A 17446-nucleotide genomic window follows, 5' to 3' on the forward strand; every position below is an offset into this window, starting at 1 on the left:
ATTTATCAGCGTAAATCGTAGACGTTTTCAATAATAGTATGAATCTTAGATTTCAGAAAATAAATTATAATAGCTAGACATCACAAATTTTATAACACTCTGGTAAGCGCGATGTATACTAGCTGTATATATCTTAGAACAAAACATGGAACTATTAGTTTCTATGATATTAATTGTAAATATTTTTTGGTGGAAGGTTACTAAATTAATATTTAAGAACAAGGACAAACTTAAATGTTTAATTTCTTTCTGGAAACAAACCTCAATGGTAAATTATATATAACCAACGATCAAAAATATAATCTACATTTCAATATTTGGAATTGAGAAAATTGAATAGCTAATTAAATGAGTACTAAAACTATACTATAAACTATAAAACTATGGGAAAAACGACTTAACCATCAATTTTGTTCTCAGACTAGGAATATAAAAACCAAATTATTAATTATCATGCACTAAAGTGCATGTAACCGTAAACGGTTATTTTTTATTTTGACTGAAAACCATAACAAAAATGTTTTTGTACCTACTGTAAAATTTGATTTGTATGGATTACGTCATTTTTCCTTTCTACAGTCGATATATTTTAAAAAATATGGAAAATATTACTTAAAATAACTATAAAACTAATTAAAATAATTAAATAGTGTTGTTTTTCTTTTAAGTTTCGTGTATTTTCATCAAAAAATAACAATTAACAGGATTATTAAAATTTTCTTGCTCTCGATATTTAAAAATTCGTAATTATATCTGTGCAAAGTAACTACTGTAGAATAATAGATATACACAATAATTTGTGGTACATTTAAATTTAGTTGAAAATTAATTAAGCAGGTGTAATTATGAACGAAATCAGATTTCTGTCAGAGCATTAAATAAAGGTCCGTCCTAAATTTTGTTTCACAACTATACTTATCTGCCTACACGTTGTATAAAATATAATCTCAATTTAGTGGTTGGCGGCTGCTCGAGTCCTCCGGGACAGACCTTGCCTTGCGGTAACTAATATTTCCAAGATTGGGATTTCGTAAACACTTCTCCCTTTTCGAAAGGAGCTTGTGTTGAAATTAATTTACTCATTATTAATAAGGTTAATTTAAGATCAGAGATTCTTAAAACAAAATTCCTAACTAAAATAATATTGAAGTTACATAATTTAGGAAAGCCGCAGAAATACTTATACCAAAAAAATACATAGAATAAAATTAAACAAAGTGCAATTCAAACAAATTTTTCACTATTCTTAGAGCTATAATAAATCCTAACTAATTCCTATATTTTACGAGAAATGGATGTCAACCACTTGCTCAACCTGTTAGGTCCATACTCTGACTCATACACAAATTGAAAAATAATATGTGTACTTGCCAGACCCAGGATTTGGCTATTAGAATTAATTTTCTATCTCAAATTATAAGAGTATTGAGTTTGATAGTGAAAGATATAGGTTAAAATCCTACTCAGTCCCACTTTATTTCTAGAGTTTTTTAATAGGTATAATACAGTTCTGTGGTTTTATAAAAGTACGTATTATCAATAACACGAATCTAATATTTTTGAATCTTAAATATATTTAACATTTAATGTACCATCGCCGCTATTTCAATATTGACATTACTATCCAATTCAAGTTTTGGTATTCTCTAGCAACCTTCTAGATCCGGTACAGTCTTCTATGCCCATACTCTAGTTTTTAATAATGATAGTTAACAACTGGCTTCTAAATCTAACGGTAGTGTATGTTATAACTGCCATAGCACAGTCCGCAATGGATACCGCTGGTAGAATATTGTTCTAATTACTGTTTAATTTTGGATTTTATCCAGTGATCTTAAAATAAACTGGCCGTCTATATGTTAATGGTCGACTGTAGAACCATCTTCCAGTCGGTCACACTCAGCCTCTTTATATAATTTTTGGCGTAGTGCACCCATTTAATTCGGATTCAGCCCATGTACCTAGTGCCTACTAGGTTACTAAAATAAATGACACTTACAATGGTACCGAAGATTATTCACGTCTCCCAGTTTCAATACTATCTTCTTATTGTGCCATCCCCTAGCGGAGGTCGGCCACCATCAAGACGATCTTATATTTGTCGTCTGCTACCCGGAACAGTTTGGTGGAGCTGCACACGTACCAATCACGGAGGTTCTTAAGCCACGATATGCGGCGCCGTCCTCTGCTACGCTTCCCATTGATCTTTTTGATACCACGTAGAACTTCTCGGTCCTTCCCCATTCGATTGAGAACTTCAACATTTGTCACCCAATCAGTCCAAGGAATTTTGAGGATGCGTCTATACAGCCACATCTCGAAAGCTTCAAGTCTCCGTGACATCTCTTGGTTTAGCGTCCATACTTCCATACCATAGAAAAGAATTGAGAGCACATAACAACGCACCATACGCAGTCTCAGACCTAGGTTACGATCTCGATTGCTAAGGAGGCGTCTCATTTTGAGAAAGGTGCTCCTTGCTATTTCAATTCTAGTTTTTATTTCCTGAGAGTGGTCCCATTTTCTCATTGATCCATGTACCAATACTATAAGATACAAGAAACTAAGCAAAGTAACAATATAAGACTAACACACCAAGGATGTGTGTACTTTGTGGCATAATGTCTCTCATAAAAGCATAAAAACATACGGTAATTGCTTTTTCCAACGCAATTGGACTTTCCCAGTACCAATTTTTCATCATTTTTCTGATACAACATTCTCTTTCTAACTCTTGACAGACTTTGATCTCCTCTTAGATCCTTGTGAACTATTCCAGCCATCTCAGTTTCAGTCATTCAGATATTTTCCTACCTTCAAGCCATACAACGAAGTATCTGCATTTTTATAATATGCTACTGATATTTTCACCTCCATTACATGTGTATAGATTCACACTGTAACTCTACTTTCAAAAACCATTGTCTACACTACTTACTCTCAGAGATTCTTATTAGGTGCTACAACCTGGTGTAGACCCTAACTACCTTCAACACTGTTATTTACTATCTCATTTGCAATGTATTGACAGTTGGACATACTGAAAAACTGGATGTCTTTTTCTATTGCTTTCAGCCACCACCAATCAGTCATTCCTTATAAATTATTTAAGAAAATTCGTTCAATATTTTGCTCCGTAAAAATCTTCAGTTCTTGTAATATTAACTTCCATAGAGCATTATATATCGCTGAATCTTTAGTATTAGAATATTCTGCGATTTTAATTCCACAGTCATTATTATAACTAAAACAGTTTGAGAAATATCGCAAGCCGATGTGATTACAGTTTAATCCGATACCTTTATGTCTTAAATATGGCTTAAATAATTAAACACAAAATTCCAACATAATGTAAAACACTATCACAAAATATTACAAGTATTATAAATAATTAAACATAAGACTCAGTAGGAGGAGAGATTCGCCCACAAAACATTTACCACCCTATTAATTAACATTTATTATAATATAATTTTAAATCTCTCTTTAAATTATTTGTTTTTCTGTTTTTCACAGAACACAAAATAAATATTTAAAAAATATTTAATCTTGATTTTGTAACTCAACGACTATAATATAAACAAATGGATGAAATGTGAACTATTATTTTTCACTACACATAATATGTGATTTCAAATATTAAACAAATTCATTACAGACATTTCCATGTAGATATTTAAAATTTACGGATTAGTTTAGTGGTTTTATTTTATAAAAGCTTATTGTATCTTTATATATTTTAAACTAGATAGATTCTATAATACTGTGAATATCAGAGTTACCGATGTATTTATATACAAATATTAGATACTTACTTATGGTACTGTTTGAAAATTAGCTAAATATTTTAATATTTTGCGTTAAAACTATATTAAATATTTATCATCTAATTTTATTTATCCTTTTTTGGATTAAGAGTTTATTTTGGAATGTACCTAACTTAATACGTTTTGAATAAAATAACACATACATTGACACCAAATTAAAAATAATTAATTGAATAAAAAATAATTTTCAGCACGCTAGATCAGATTCAACATTGAAGTATTAACACTTGTTATTTTTAACTCAATCATTCGATTATTAAATTCAGTTTGTTAATTTGTCTTGTGAATTGAAATACGCCAATCGTCGTCATATTTTTATAAATTACAATATATTTAATTTCTCATTTTTTTTAAAGATTTTCTTATTGCTATAAAATTTTCAACTTCATTATAGTACGTTCATATCAATCTTTACTATAAAAAATATACATTTTGAAAATAGAACCGACTTAGTCATCTATATTCAAAACAGAAGCAACGCTGCATTAATTTAGTTTATATATACACTGTTTGTACAGAAATTTAGTAATGAACATATAAACGAAGCTATATTTTACACTTATCAAAATACAATACAATACATGAAAGAAACAATGCCAGCACAGCGCAACTAGAACATAGTCTAAATGATATATGAAAATTGCAGTCAATACTATTATTTTTTATCAGATTTAACACACTTCGCTGGAATAGCCAATAACATATTATTATATCTGTTGATAGTAAACAGTACATTGGTATTACGTTTTACAATAAACCATTTTACAATCAGAATTATTCGATTTTACAATACGGAAATATATAAATTAGTTAAATAGTTAATTAAGTATTTAACCGTATACTAAAAGACGACTTTTTGCAGGTGGAATTTACACATAAAGATAAAATAATTAATAAGTCCGTTGTCTTCAGAGTATATTGAAATGTATATTATGAGTTTTATGAATATACACAGATTATTTCAATTTCAACATAATTATTTTCAATAAAAAATATATATATATTATAGGTATGAAGTAGCTATTGATGCATTCAAATTTACCAGACCTTAAGGGGGATTTTTATGCCAACAGAGAACATAGTGGAAAAATACGAAGCTTGGTATTTGAGATTTTTTTTTTTTTTTTTGATAAATTACAATTTTTAGAATTTTTAGTTTTTTTAAATAATATAATATAAAAAAATATTAAAACGATGAATTAGTCAAAAATCTAAACGTAAAAAATTGAAAACTTAATAAAGTAAATTTTATTAATGACCATAAAATATAATGTAATAATAAGATGTGACCCTGTAAAAAATTTACATTTTATTACATTTTTTTATAATTGTAAGTTTATCTTTGACTTAAAAAAATCTTTTTAATGTTTTCAGATACATAATATTTATTAATTAATACAGTGAAAATTGTAAGTTATCAAAAATAATCTCAAATTGCAAGCTTCGTATTTTTCCGCTGGGTTCTCTGTTGGCATATAGGATCCCCCTTAAGCTGAAAACAATTGCCTTATTTATAATACTTTCACATAGGTAACCGCCCCTCGGGATGAATGTGTACTATATATTTAAGGCGAAGTCTTCACTGAGCCTTTTTTAAAGAGGCACCTATCGGAAAAATACGAAGCTTGCAATTTGAGACATTTTTTTGATAATTTACAATTTCAACTGTATTAATGAATAAATATGTATCTGAAAACATTAAAAATATATATTTTTTTTATTTTAAGTCAAAGACAAACTTACAATTGTAAAAAATGTAATAAAATGTGAATTTGTTCTATCGATCCGCACCCTATTATTACATATATTTTATGGTCATATTTATTATTAAAATTTAGTTTATTAAGTTTTCTAAGCATCACCTAAGCGATTTTTGACAAATTCATAGTTTTAATATTTTTTATATATATTTTAAAAAACATCGATTTTTATAAAAAATATAAATGTGTATAACTTGAAATCCTTTTTATTTATATCAAATCAATTATTTTTATAAATATAAATAAAATATTTATATTAATATAAATAAAAATGATTTCAAGTTATACACATTTATATTTTTTATAAAAATCGATGTTTTTTAAAATAGATATAAAAAATATTAAAACTATGAATTAGTCAAAAATCGCTTAGGTGATGCTTAGAAAACTTAATAAACTAAATTTTAATAATAAATATGACCATAAAATATATGTAATAATAGGGTGCGGATCGATAGAACAAATTCACATTCTATTACATTTTTTACAATTGTAAGTTTGTCTTTGACTTAAAATAAAAAAAAAAATATTTTTAATGTTTTCAAATATATATTTATTCATTAATACAGTTGAAATTGTAAATAATCAAAAAAATGTCTCAAATTGCAAGCTTCGTATTTTTCCGATAGGTGCCTCTTTAAAAAAGGCTCAGTGAAGACTTCGCCTTAAAGGCAATTTATTATACATTTAAGTCAGTCATATGCAGAGTAAGTAAGTATTAAATGCACACAACCCTTGTCTACCCTATGATGGTGTGGGTCACCACAAGTGTATTTTATACTAGGGGACTAATAATAAACAATATTTTATGTTAATGGTTAATAAATTATCCAAGCAGGTTTTTACTATTAGTTGAATTAAATTAACAATAAATATCTAGGTTTACAACGTACGAGATATTACAAACGAATGAATGGTCAATAGGTACATAATAAAACAAAAAGGAAAATAATTTAATTTCTCCAGTATTTCAACAGTACATTTCTCCATAGCGATAGAATTTTCTTCTTCAATTCTTCTCTATACTATCCATGTCTTTAAAAATATTAGTTCGGTGTTTTGCACACAATAATATTTATTGCCTAGTTGCTTTTCTTGTGCTTTTGATGTTTTAAACTTATGTAAAAAATATATTATTATAGGTTCGTATTGTATTAAAAAGATGTAATTATAATGGTATAATATCTTAATATATATTTTTTTAAATGAAATACTATTTTAAAATATCAATTTTACAAATTTATATATAATATAATTATTGTAATTTATAGATATTTCTTATCTAACTTATCAAAACTATATACATCTTCTATTATATCTCGTAAATATTACGAAAAATATTGTGGAAGCATTATCTACTATCGAAAATTCTACGTTTACCTTTTATAAGTATTTTTATTACAATATTATTAACGTTGATTAGAGTTAAAGGTTTAGGTCAGCATAGTTTAATTTTTAGAATAATATTTACTTTTATCGCAGAAATTAAGTAAAATAATAAGTTAATTGATAAAAATAATAATCCATAATATAATATTGTTACACATTTCTACATTTAAATTAAAACGGCAATCTTAAATGCACTTAAATATTGTGAAATTAAGATTTTTTTCAAAAGCATAAATAAAAAGCTCTCGGTTGGCTGAAAGTTATGTTTTGTATAAAAATAAATGAATTATAAAATATTTGAACAATCTTTAACTTTAAAATATTCTATTGAATAATCAATAAAGTCACTGTCATATGTATGTCAATCAGGAAATTAAATATTCTCCTAATTTGTCTGACCTTTGTATGTGACATATTTACTTAGTAAAGATCAATAAATTTGAACGTACTAGATGTTGTTTTAAATCAATGTATTGCGGATGTGATAGAAGGAACAATATCTACCGGATACGAGTAAAATCGATTGACATGAATATTAATTACTAAGTACCAATAGACAATATCCGTCATGATTATTCTGTCACTGTATTATAAATCCCTAATATAAAATATATTCAATATGAACATTAATTTTATGATCTGATTTAAAAAAAATCATTTTTTTACAATCGAAAAATATATTATTATAAGAAAAATATTAAGTTTTAATCAATATTTATAGATTTCATACGACAAAATAACAGGTAGGTATTTATTTTATACAGCTAAGCATTTTCTTACGGCAGTCTACCAATAATTTAAAAAAGGTTAAATTAATTTTAAACAAATTTTAGAAAGTGAGATTAGGTAAATAAATAATATGAACTAACAATATATCTACGCGAAATTGAGTGTTTGTGAAACTGTTAGGTAGAATCATAATAATTAAAATAAAAAGTAATTTCAAACTAGGTTAAAAACGTCAAGTTCCAAAGGTAACTCACCGAGACCCACTAACATCAACCAAGCATCGTTATCCAACATTTCAGTCAACGCCGTTTCCCCTGATGGTAAGAAGATAACTCACAACAAAACTTCTTCGAACGCGGTGGACTGGGTAGCGGGAGCCGACATTATTCAAGAGCTGGAAATAGACGACAACTATGTCAGTCCTCACGTCATGGAGGAAGGCCAGCGCAGAGTCTTTGGAAGACCAGGCACCAGGAAAGGAGGGACGCATGGCAAGGCCGGCCATGGACATTCGGATGGGTCGAGTACGTAACACTTGTTATGGATTATGACCGTTAGGTCGGCTACACCACCGTATCATTTTTTTCGTCCGATTAGATACAGGTTAACAACCATTGCTCTACGATAAAATATCTCCTTGACTAATATTTTAGTTATTATTCTGAATTAAACGTCTTTTACATATTGTCATTCATAAAAAAACGTTTTCAGTGTTTTATATTTCAGAATAGACATTTAAAAATATTTTCTCATTATGTCATAATAACGATACAAGCTTACTCGCTATGAAAGTCTTATGTTAGTTAATTGCGATACAATTTTTGGTAGAATTCAATTTTACAATAGTGTACCTATAAAAATAATAACATTGAATTTTGCAAGTTTTTTTTAGTCGATAGATATTTTTATTATAACAAATTATTAAAAGTTAAACAATTGAACTTAATTAATTTCACCTTTCTTCATTTTTAGATTCAATTAATCAAACAGCAATCATTAAATTTGTACCTCAGAGTCAGAGTGTCTCTATTTTGATATTGCCGAAAATCCGTACCTAAATAAATTGTGATAACAACTATTGACTTTATTTTTACCAAAATTATCTTTAAAATCGTTAATATATAAATGTTAAGAACATGAACAGCCTTAAAGTGTTCATTGGTTCTCAAGTTCATATATTATATTAGTTGTTTTTTTTTTTTTTTAATTAAGTACAATAAAATATATTATATTTTTTTGGTGAGACTAAGTGATTCATTAATCGAAAACGAAAAAGAAATATAAGAGGTTTATTAAAATTGATTTGGTAGTGTCATGAATATTTACTGTTCTACGTTACCGGCGATAGAAGGTTTGACAAAAAAAAATTTGTAATCAATAAATTTATATATAATTACGGCACTTTAATCTCTTTTTCACGAAGTATAAAATTATTTTTATTTAAGCATACACAATAACTTAAAAAATGTCTATATTAATGAAATCTGCAAAAATGCAAACATGTATAAATCTACACGCTAAAATCAATACGATAAAAACTATAAATTATTACCATTTCACGTTTGGGATATGAATTTTTGGTATCGCATGTTTTTTTAATACATATTTATTTAATATGCATTTTTTTTATTTATAATAATTGATTATAAAATGCATTAAAATGTAAACATACAATTGTTTATATGATTATATTGAATGTATTGTATTATGTCATGATTTAAATATATTTATTTATCATTATTATTAAATACGTTTTGAGTATTTATATTTTTATAAAAACGTTTGGAAATGTTTGTGTTTATTCATTGTTCTGCTTAGTTTGAAAACAGTAAAATTTATAAAAATATTTGTTTTTTTTAATTATGTTACGTGTTTAAATAAAATTACAGATATATTATATTATAGTAGCTTTTATTTTAATATTTCAGTAATAATCAAGATATATTTAGGACCAAACCATGGGTATCGTAAGAATTGTTTGATAAATCAAAATTTGTTGGTACAAAATATAATATTAATATGTCTTATGCTATTTTTTTATTATTAATTTCCACATAATATGAATGAAACCAAAAAAATATTAATATTTTGCTTTACTTATGATATTATGTGGTCACATGCATTAAATTTTAACATAATATCGTTAAATTTAGCACAAAATCATTTAACCTTGATAGAAAATTTTCTAAAATTCTTTTTTTTTAAACGTTAGGATGTTATTTTCTGTAAATATTGACGAGTGTAATACTTATATTATTAGTAATCAATTAGAACTAATAAACATGGTTTTTCCCATGGTTAAGTGAACGCTTTTAAATGATACTAATGCAATAACTTTTATGATTTAGTGATTGAAATATTTTTAGTCAACCAAGTTTTTCCTCGTAGTTATTATTTTATTTTTCCCTATGACCACATTTTAATTCTTATTTCAGAATGAAGTCTTTTGAAACGATGTTAACATTTTGTTTGTCACTAATATTTTTATTTTATATTTTGACATGATATTTGTTTTCAGCATAAATATATAAAAACCAAATGAGTTAGTTATATTGTATTTTTATCAATAAAAAATATTTGCACAACTTTTTTATTATGACATTTTTATACCTAATATAATATGTTACAGTTTATATTTTAAAAGAATATTCTTTGTTGATAAAAATAATATTATTTATTAAGTACACTACTATCAGCTAATAAAAATGATCCCGAGATTTATATTAAAAGTATGTTACTCAAAAAATAAAAATAAATAATCACTAATCTAATAGTAATAATCGCTTCAAAGAATAATATCTATCAATATTTTTTTATTTACTACCATTATGTCATTAAATGGTTCCAAAACTTTGGTCAACTATTCAAGAATTAAGTGTGAGGAAGAATGATATGGAACTGATGTTAAATGATGGAGGGAAAAATGTTAAATGCAAATGATATGAGGAAAGTGAGTAAATGAGGAAATGTTCGTAAAAAAATGAATGTCTTGGAGGAATGAATGAAACGATTGATGGAAAAAATGTTGGATAATTTAGTAAAGTTTTGGAATTATTGTTAATAATAAATTTGTTATATACAATCGTTAAAATTAATTATATTGTATGTCTACCGAATACGTATATAAAAAAATATCGATAATATTATAATATGATACATAAGTTAATCTAATTCGATACTTTTCCAAAAAAAAAATCATCGTAAAAATGTAAAATTGAAAATAAAAAAAATGTATTTAATGAAAAAAATGTAACGTATTAGGTATCGCTTCAATAAAATTTTTAAAATAAAATATAAATAATAAAAACTTCTATTTCTAATAAAAAAATCTTATGAGGATATTTTAAGCCTAGTCAAGCAGGTTATAAATAAACTCAGTTAGTCAAAATATATGTTTAATAAAATAAAGTAGAATTTGAGTGATTATACTTTTCAAAAATCTTATATTATGTAATTATAAGATATATTAAAAAAAAGTGCTGCAATTTTTTTATCTGATAGTTTTGTACAATTATATTTTCTGTATACGTCTGTCTTTTCTTTTGGAAAATTCTCTGGCCTGTTTAAAAGGCCGGGTTTTTTGAAAAAAAAACGCATGAATTTTTTTGACCACGGCAGCTTGGCGGATGAAAACACGTGCATTTGACATGAAAACCTTTCCCATATATACCTACCATCAATCATACTTAATATTTAGATACTATTATTGTGACAATTATAAATAATTTGTATTTAATAGCTTTGTATTGTTTCAATAATAAATAAATTAATATTATTGACCCTTCATTACTGCTTCACGTTCTGCTTTTATACCTATAGGGGAATTTATTTATCTAGAATAGATAACTATTGTATACTAATATTGCTGTATAAAAATATTTTAAATCAAATTAAATATGGACAATAAATAATCTAAATTTAGTCTTCAAGTTTAAACATAATCATAATAATAAAAAGTGTATTTATAAATAATATCATATTATTTATAGATTTTTCCTTCAAATGTATTTTGTAGTAATTGTGAAAAAATTGAATAGTTTATAATATGTTTTGAGAAAAAACATAATAAACAATTTTTAATGTTTATTAAACAAATATTATTACAAACAATACAAAGTTAATTTATTTCAGTCATAAAAATTACATTATAATGCATTAAAGCTTTTATTATTACGGATGATTTATTCTTTTTTAATATAATAATATAAAATAAATGACGCCCAGATGTGCAGATCCTACATAAAAGTCCGGAACGGGTGAGTTTTGACATTTTGTAACTATTACTATCGAACGATTTTTGCTTTTGGGAATATTATTATAAATAAAAAAAAACATTTTGAGAATCTTTTGTTTGAAAAGTAGAGCACGGGTTAGACAGCACAGCACAGATGAGACAATCATTTTTATGATAATTATTTTTAATTTATAATGATTCGTATTGTTATAATATTAAATTAATAATTATAATATAACCCCCTAGAGTCTGGTAGAGTGGCATCATGCGATCAGAGACATTTTGATCGTGGCTTTATCCCAAAACCATCATCATCATTTCATTATTTTGTTTTAAGATCAACACCTTTAATGAATACTTATACAGATTAAAAAAAATACATCTACCAATTAGATAAGTACACCAAATAGTAAATACATATTATGCAAAAATATTCCTCTTAAAATTTATTTTATCTACAGTTTTAAAAAATAATATATAATTTTTTTTTTTGATAATATTGAATCAATAGTGGGTAATTGAGTAGACAGTTTGTATTATTTTTACCAAGTCAAACAAATCAAAATAATTGTTTGAGGTTACCTCTATCAATAAAGAAATTACTCGTAACATTTCTTAAATAAATTTTGAATTGAATCAAAAACTAAAATATTCATTGTTTAACTTTAAAATATGTACTATACAAAATATATACAGTTCAGTATATTATTTATATATTAATTTGGAAATTCCGAATACTGATATTAGTACAATTTTTAAATTAAAAATACAATATTTTTATATTAATATTAGATATTAATTATTACATTTTCTTTCAGCTCTATATTATTCTTCACCGAATTTTGTATTTAATAAAGTTTTTTTAGATCATCATTATAACAATAAACGAGTCCAGTGAAAATCAGCATTTGAATATAATATTGGATTAATAAAACAAATCCTTGTGTGTACAATATTTATTTAAATTAAGCATTATTTTTAATTTGTATAACCAATTCATAAGAAACACTTTAAAAATGAAAAGATCTATTTTATGATTCAGTTGATAATCTGAAAGAGCATGAACCGTACAAGTTCAATTCGATTTGTGGTTTTTCTTCAGAACCCTTTATTTTTTCATGATATTTTATTGGCGAATGTTTTTTACATTGTTATTATATTATTTAATATAATATACTTTAATAGTTAATTATTAAATATTTTTTTAAGTTCTTTAGTGACAACAATTTTGACAGATCGTAGACACTTTTTTCTACAATCATATAATATAACTACATGATTTTTAATATATCACAAATTATCGGCTTAGTTCTAACATATCGTAAGTCAGTTTAATCTAAGTGTTCAGGAGGCAGTTAAAACTAAATATTTCAATTTACGGAATCAAATGCATATACTGTTTTTTGTTGTAGGACAATCTTTCACTATTATGAATTATACTTTAAACAAAATATTTAATATTTTTTAAATATAATGTATCTACAGGACTTACATGTTATTAGAACTGACTTACGTGTTATTATCGAGTCAATAGTATTCGAAATAAAAGAGATAATTAAATTGCAAGATTGCAAACTTAAGACATACGTGATGTTTGACTGGCTGTCGAGACACTACCATAGATATATTATATATGTATTATACGATACTACTGAGATACGTTATGTTAGTTTACAAGATTCTATCTCCCTTTCACTTGCATATTTGGATATTAAATGAATGAAATATATGCGTTATCATACTTGTAAATCGAAATCACGAAAACATGAAATCTGAAGAAAAATGACTTACGATATGTTAGAATTAAGCCGACGAAATATGTAGTAGTATTTACAGGATTCATTTGTAATACAGGAGACTATAATATTATTTAATTTACTATAACGTAAGCATTTTAAAGATTTTCTACACAAGTAAATTTTACATTGAATGCAAATCAAACAAAATGTCTCTTGTTTGACGGTATTTAACAATATTCCACGTTGAAATTGTATTGAATTCTATGAAATTCTCAAGGAGTTTACCCTTCTTAAATTTAGTGACGCTTGGCCGCATAAGCAAACATAAATATAGTTTAACATAAGCGATTCAGCCTTCACAGGGTTACAATGATTTGTTTCGCTTTTTTTAACAATATTTACAGTATATAAAAAATATATTATATGTATTACGTTTATTTCTACTATATTCTTTAATTGAAAATACAATGCCCACTAAGCAATATCATACCTATTTTGAAATGATATTTGCGTGCTGGACGTTCATTAATAATGGTTTTAAAACTCAGCTTTTGGTTATTCTACATAGTTTAATAAATAATAGTATTGAGCACTATTTTAGATTAAAAATTCAAATTCAGAACGTTATGTCGTTTCTAAAGATCTAGAGCAGTGATAGCCAACCCTTTTTTTACGAGGTTCAAACTAAACAACAAAAAAAACGTAAATATATCTATTTTTCGCGGAATTATCCGATTATTTTACAAAACAATAAAATCTTGTACATTATTTGACATTTTAATGTTAAAAATTCTTTTTCGGGTCGCTTCAAATTATCTCTGGCGTTTCATGCAGCCTGTGGGCCGCGGGTTACTCGTAATCCATAAAAGCTTAGGAAAGCACAAAAGAATTGTTTTTCAAAATATGAATCATATAATGTGAAAACTAAAAATAGTTTAATTTGATAGTATACTAAAAACAAGATAATTTTAATTATCATATTATTATACACTATTAAAATGTACATTATATATTTTATATATACATATTATACTATACATAAGTTAATCGTATTTTACTTTTTGTAAACTTGCTAGTTTATTCTGTGATAGCACAGTCATTCTATGGAAATGTGTCCATTCTTGTGACATTTTTGACAGTTACGTCAATATTATGTTTCCTTCTATTTTCTGACTCGATGGACGTTTGTGATATATTTTGGTGGACATATTATTATTTTGAAGTGGATCAAACATATTTTACATTTTAAAAATCGGAACAACGCAAGTAGTATACCTATTCATACTAATTTTAAAATTGAAAATAAAATCTATTTACGAGAATTTTTAATCAAAACAGTCTCTTAAATAATAAGAATATGTTAGTGTAAATATAAGTTAAGCAAGTGTATAATATATATTAACTTAAAAAAAACTTCATCATGTAATTACATGTAATTAATTAACGGCCCACATGCTCAGCGTAGGGCAAATGAAGCTTTTATGGTATTTTCAGAGTATAATCCTGGATATTCCTTAAACGTTGTAGATAATCTATTTATATAATTTTGACGCCTTATTATTCTTTATATTTATTTTAAACATTTGACGACTGCATAAAGTATTTTTATTATTAGATATAGTCATATTTCAGTACGTCCATGTGCAGTGGTGTTAAGATTTTTTACATTTATTAATTTTTAAACGCATTTATAAAAACCGTAAGTAAAATTAATGTTTACATTATATAGTGACATATTTACGATAAAAAATTATATTTCATAATCTTTTTGATCTCAAATTTGACAATAATTAGGCATTTTATTATTCAAAAATGGGCACGATTAACACATTTGAGGATAATTCTGAAGATACTGATTATAAGCTATGTCTTTGACCATTCAAATGTGATAAACATCTTACGAATAATGTTTGCTTTATAATAATTATCGACCTAAGAATACGGTAGTATTTTTTAAAATGCGCCATTTCTATTGGCATTTTCCAGTGGCTAAACTACAACATACGACCGTAGCCATAAGTTGACAAACAATAAATGAAGTAGAGAGTAAGATCATGATAACGCGCATGTTTGAATATGTATTTAAAATAAATATAAAGAATAATAAGGCATCAAAATTATATAAATGGATTATCTACAACGTTTAAGGAATGTCCAAGGTTATACTCTGAAAATACCATAATAGCTCCATTTTGACCTACGCTGAGCATGTGGGCCCTAAATGCATATTATTATGATATTGGAATGAGTATAACGTAACATCGTTATTTGTATTATATTATTCAATATAAATAAAGGTTGATAATGAATTAATAGCTTAAAATAATTAGCTAATGAGCATGGATGGATTAAAGAAAATATGCTTTTTTATCAATCTTGTGAAATATATAAGTAATGTATAATATTATGTTACATGATGATAAATTATTCATCAATTGAATATTGTTCCCGTATAACCATATTAGGGGAATGGGACGACTGGCCTCCGGACAATTGGACACGTATAGACGAGGTATTTTTATCAGTTTCTATCTACTACTTAGTAGTTTGAATTCATTTTACTCTTGACATAATGTATTCTTTATCGCGAATTGAGAATTACCACGCCTAAGGCTTTATATTAAATAAAAAACTCTTTTTTCGTTGGAACTTAAACATATGCACGATTAAATCATTGTTTACGTCTGCATATTTACATTCTTACCAACTATTAAATCATAACATAATCGTTAAAGTAAAATAATAATATTGAATATTTTTTTTAAAGTACCTACCTATAAGTACCTAACGTCTATTTATTTTCGAATTCCGTAGCGTCCAGTTGTCGGGTGCCAAATCGTCCTAGACCCCATATTAGAGGTAGAATATTGAAATTGGAGTAATTATTGAAGTCTTGCTGTACTTACTAATATTATTATGATAGTCCATTTGTAATATATAATAATATGTACTAATTGGTATGACTTATACTTATTTGGTTAACCGTTATATTATTTAAATTCCTATAAAGAGTATAAGTACGGGTCTTTCAAATCTGATAAAAATTCAAAATACCGTACTTAAAAAATATAAACAATACTTAAATTATTTTAAAAATCTAAAGCTGAAATGTTTAAAAATTTAAATGCATAGATAATTTTTAATATTCATTTTACTAGGGTATCAGAAACCAGTTAAGATAATATTTTATCTGCCAGAACCTCTGAGACTCTTTGAACTTACTTCAGTGTGTATTATTTTAATGATTTATTTTAGGAATTGGTGTTTTGATGAACTTCCACTGCCCGACTTAGTAAATCAACATACTACCATCGTTATGTGAATAATTTTAATTGGTTACTACGTTTAGTTGTATTTATGCACTAAATATTTTATTTATTAATTTTACTGCCATCTAAAAGTACGCAGATATAAATCTGGATTGGAGCTGTACCAATTATAATGCTTTGAATGTAATATTTAACACAATAAAACAGCCGTTTGATAAAATCTTGTACATTGCATCAGAGCGCATTGGTGCTGGAGGCGGAAACGACGGAGGATCGGAAGGCCATGAGACGAGAGTAACTCTCCGAAGCACCTGTCATCTGGCGCTGGATCGCTGCATCAGGGATAAGTCCTGCACCACGGCTCTGACTCCTGTGCTACAGGCGTGTGATGTTTCAAGGTACGTGAACAAATAATTTACTTTTCTGACGTGTATCGGAACATACTATTAAATTCTATCAAATTATAGAAATCTATTTTCGAATACACAAGCCATGGAAT

The 17446-nt window shown here is 26.3% G+C and overlaps 1 protein-coding gene across 1 annotated transcript in view; it reads left to right on the top strand.

The window, feature by feature from the left end:
- LOC147067472 (uncharacterized) overlaps nucleotides 1–17446 on the top strand; it is a 55139-nt gene that overhangs the window by 20340 nt on the left and 17353 nt on the right. Inside the window, exons 4-5 of the mRNA XM_085953606.1 lie at nucleotides 8005–8229; nucleotides 17186–17345. Coding sequence (XP_085809732.1) covers nucleotides 8005–8229; nucleotides 17186–17345 — 385 coding nt within the window. The remainder of the gene's footprint in view (nucleotides 1–8004; nucleotides 8230–17185; nucleotides 17346–17446) is intronic.

The sequence above is a fragment of the Rhyacophila brunnea genome, unplaced genomic scaffold (assembly GCF_057557595.1).
Source record: "Rhyacophila brunnea isolate RB1 unplaced genomic scaffold, BYU_Rbru_1.0 scaffold_4, whole genome shotgun sequence".
NCBI lineage: Eukaryota > Metazoa > Arthropoda > Insecta > Trichoptera > Rhyacophilidae > Rhyacophila > Rhyacophila brunnea.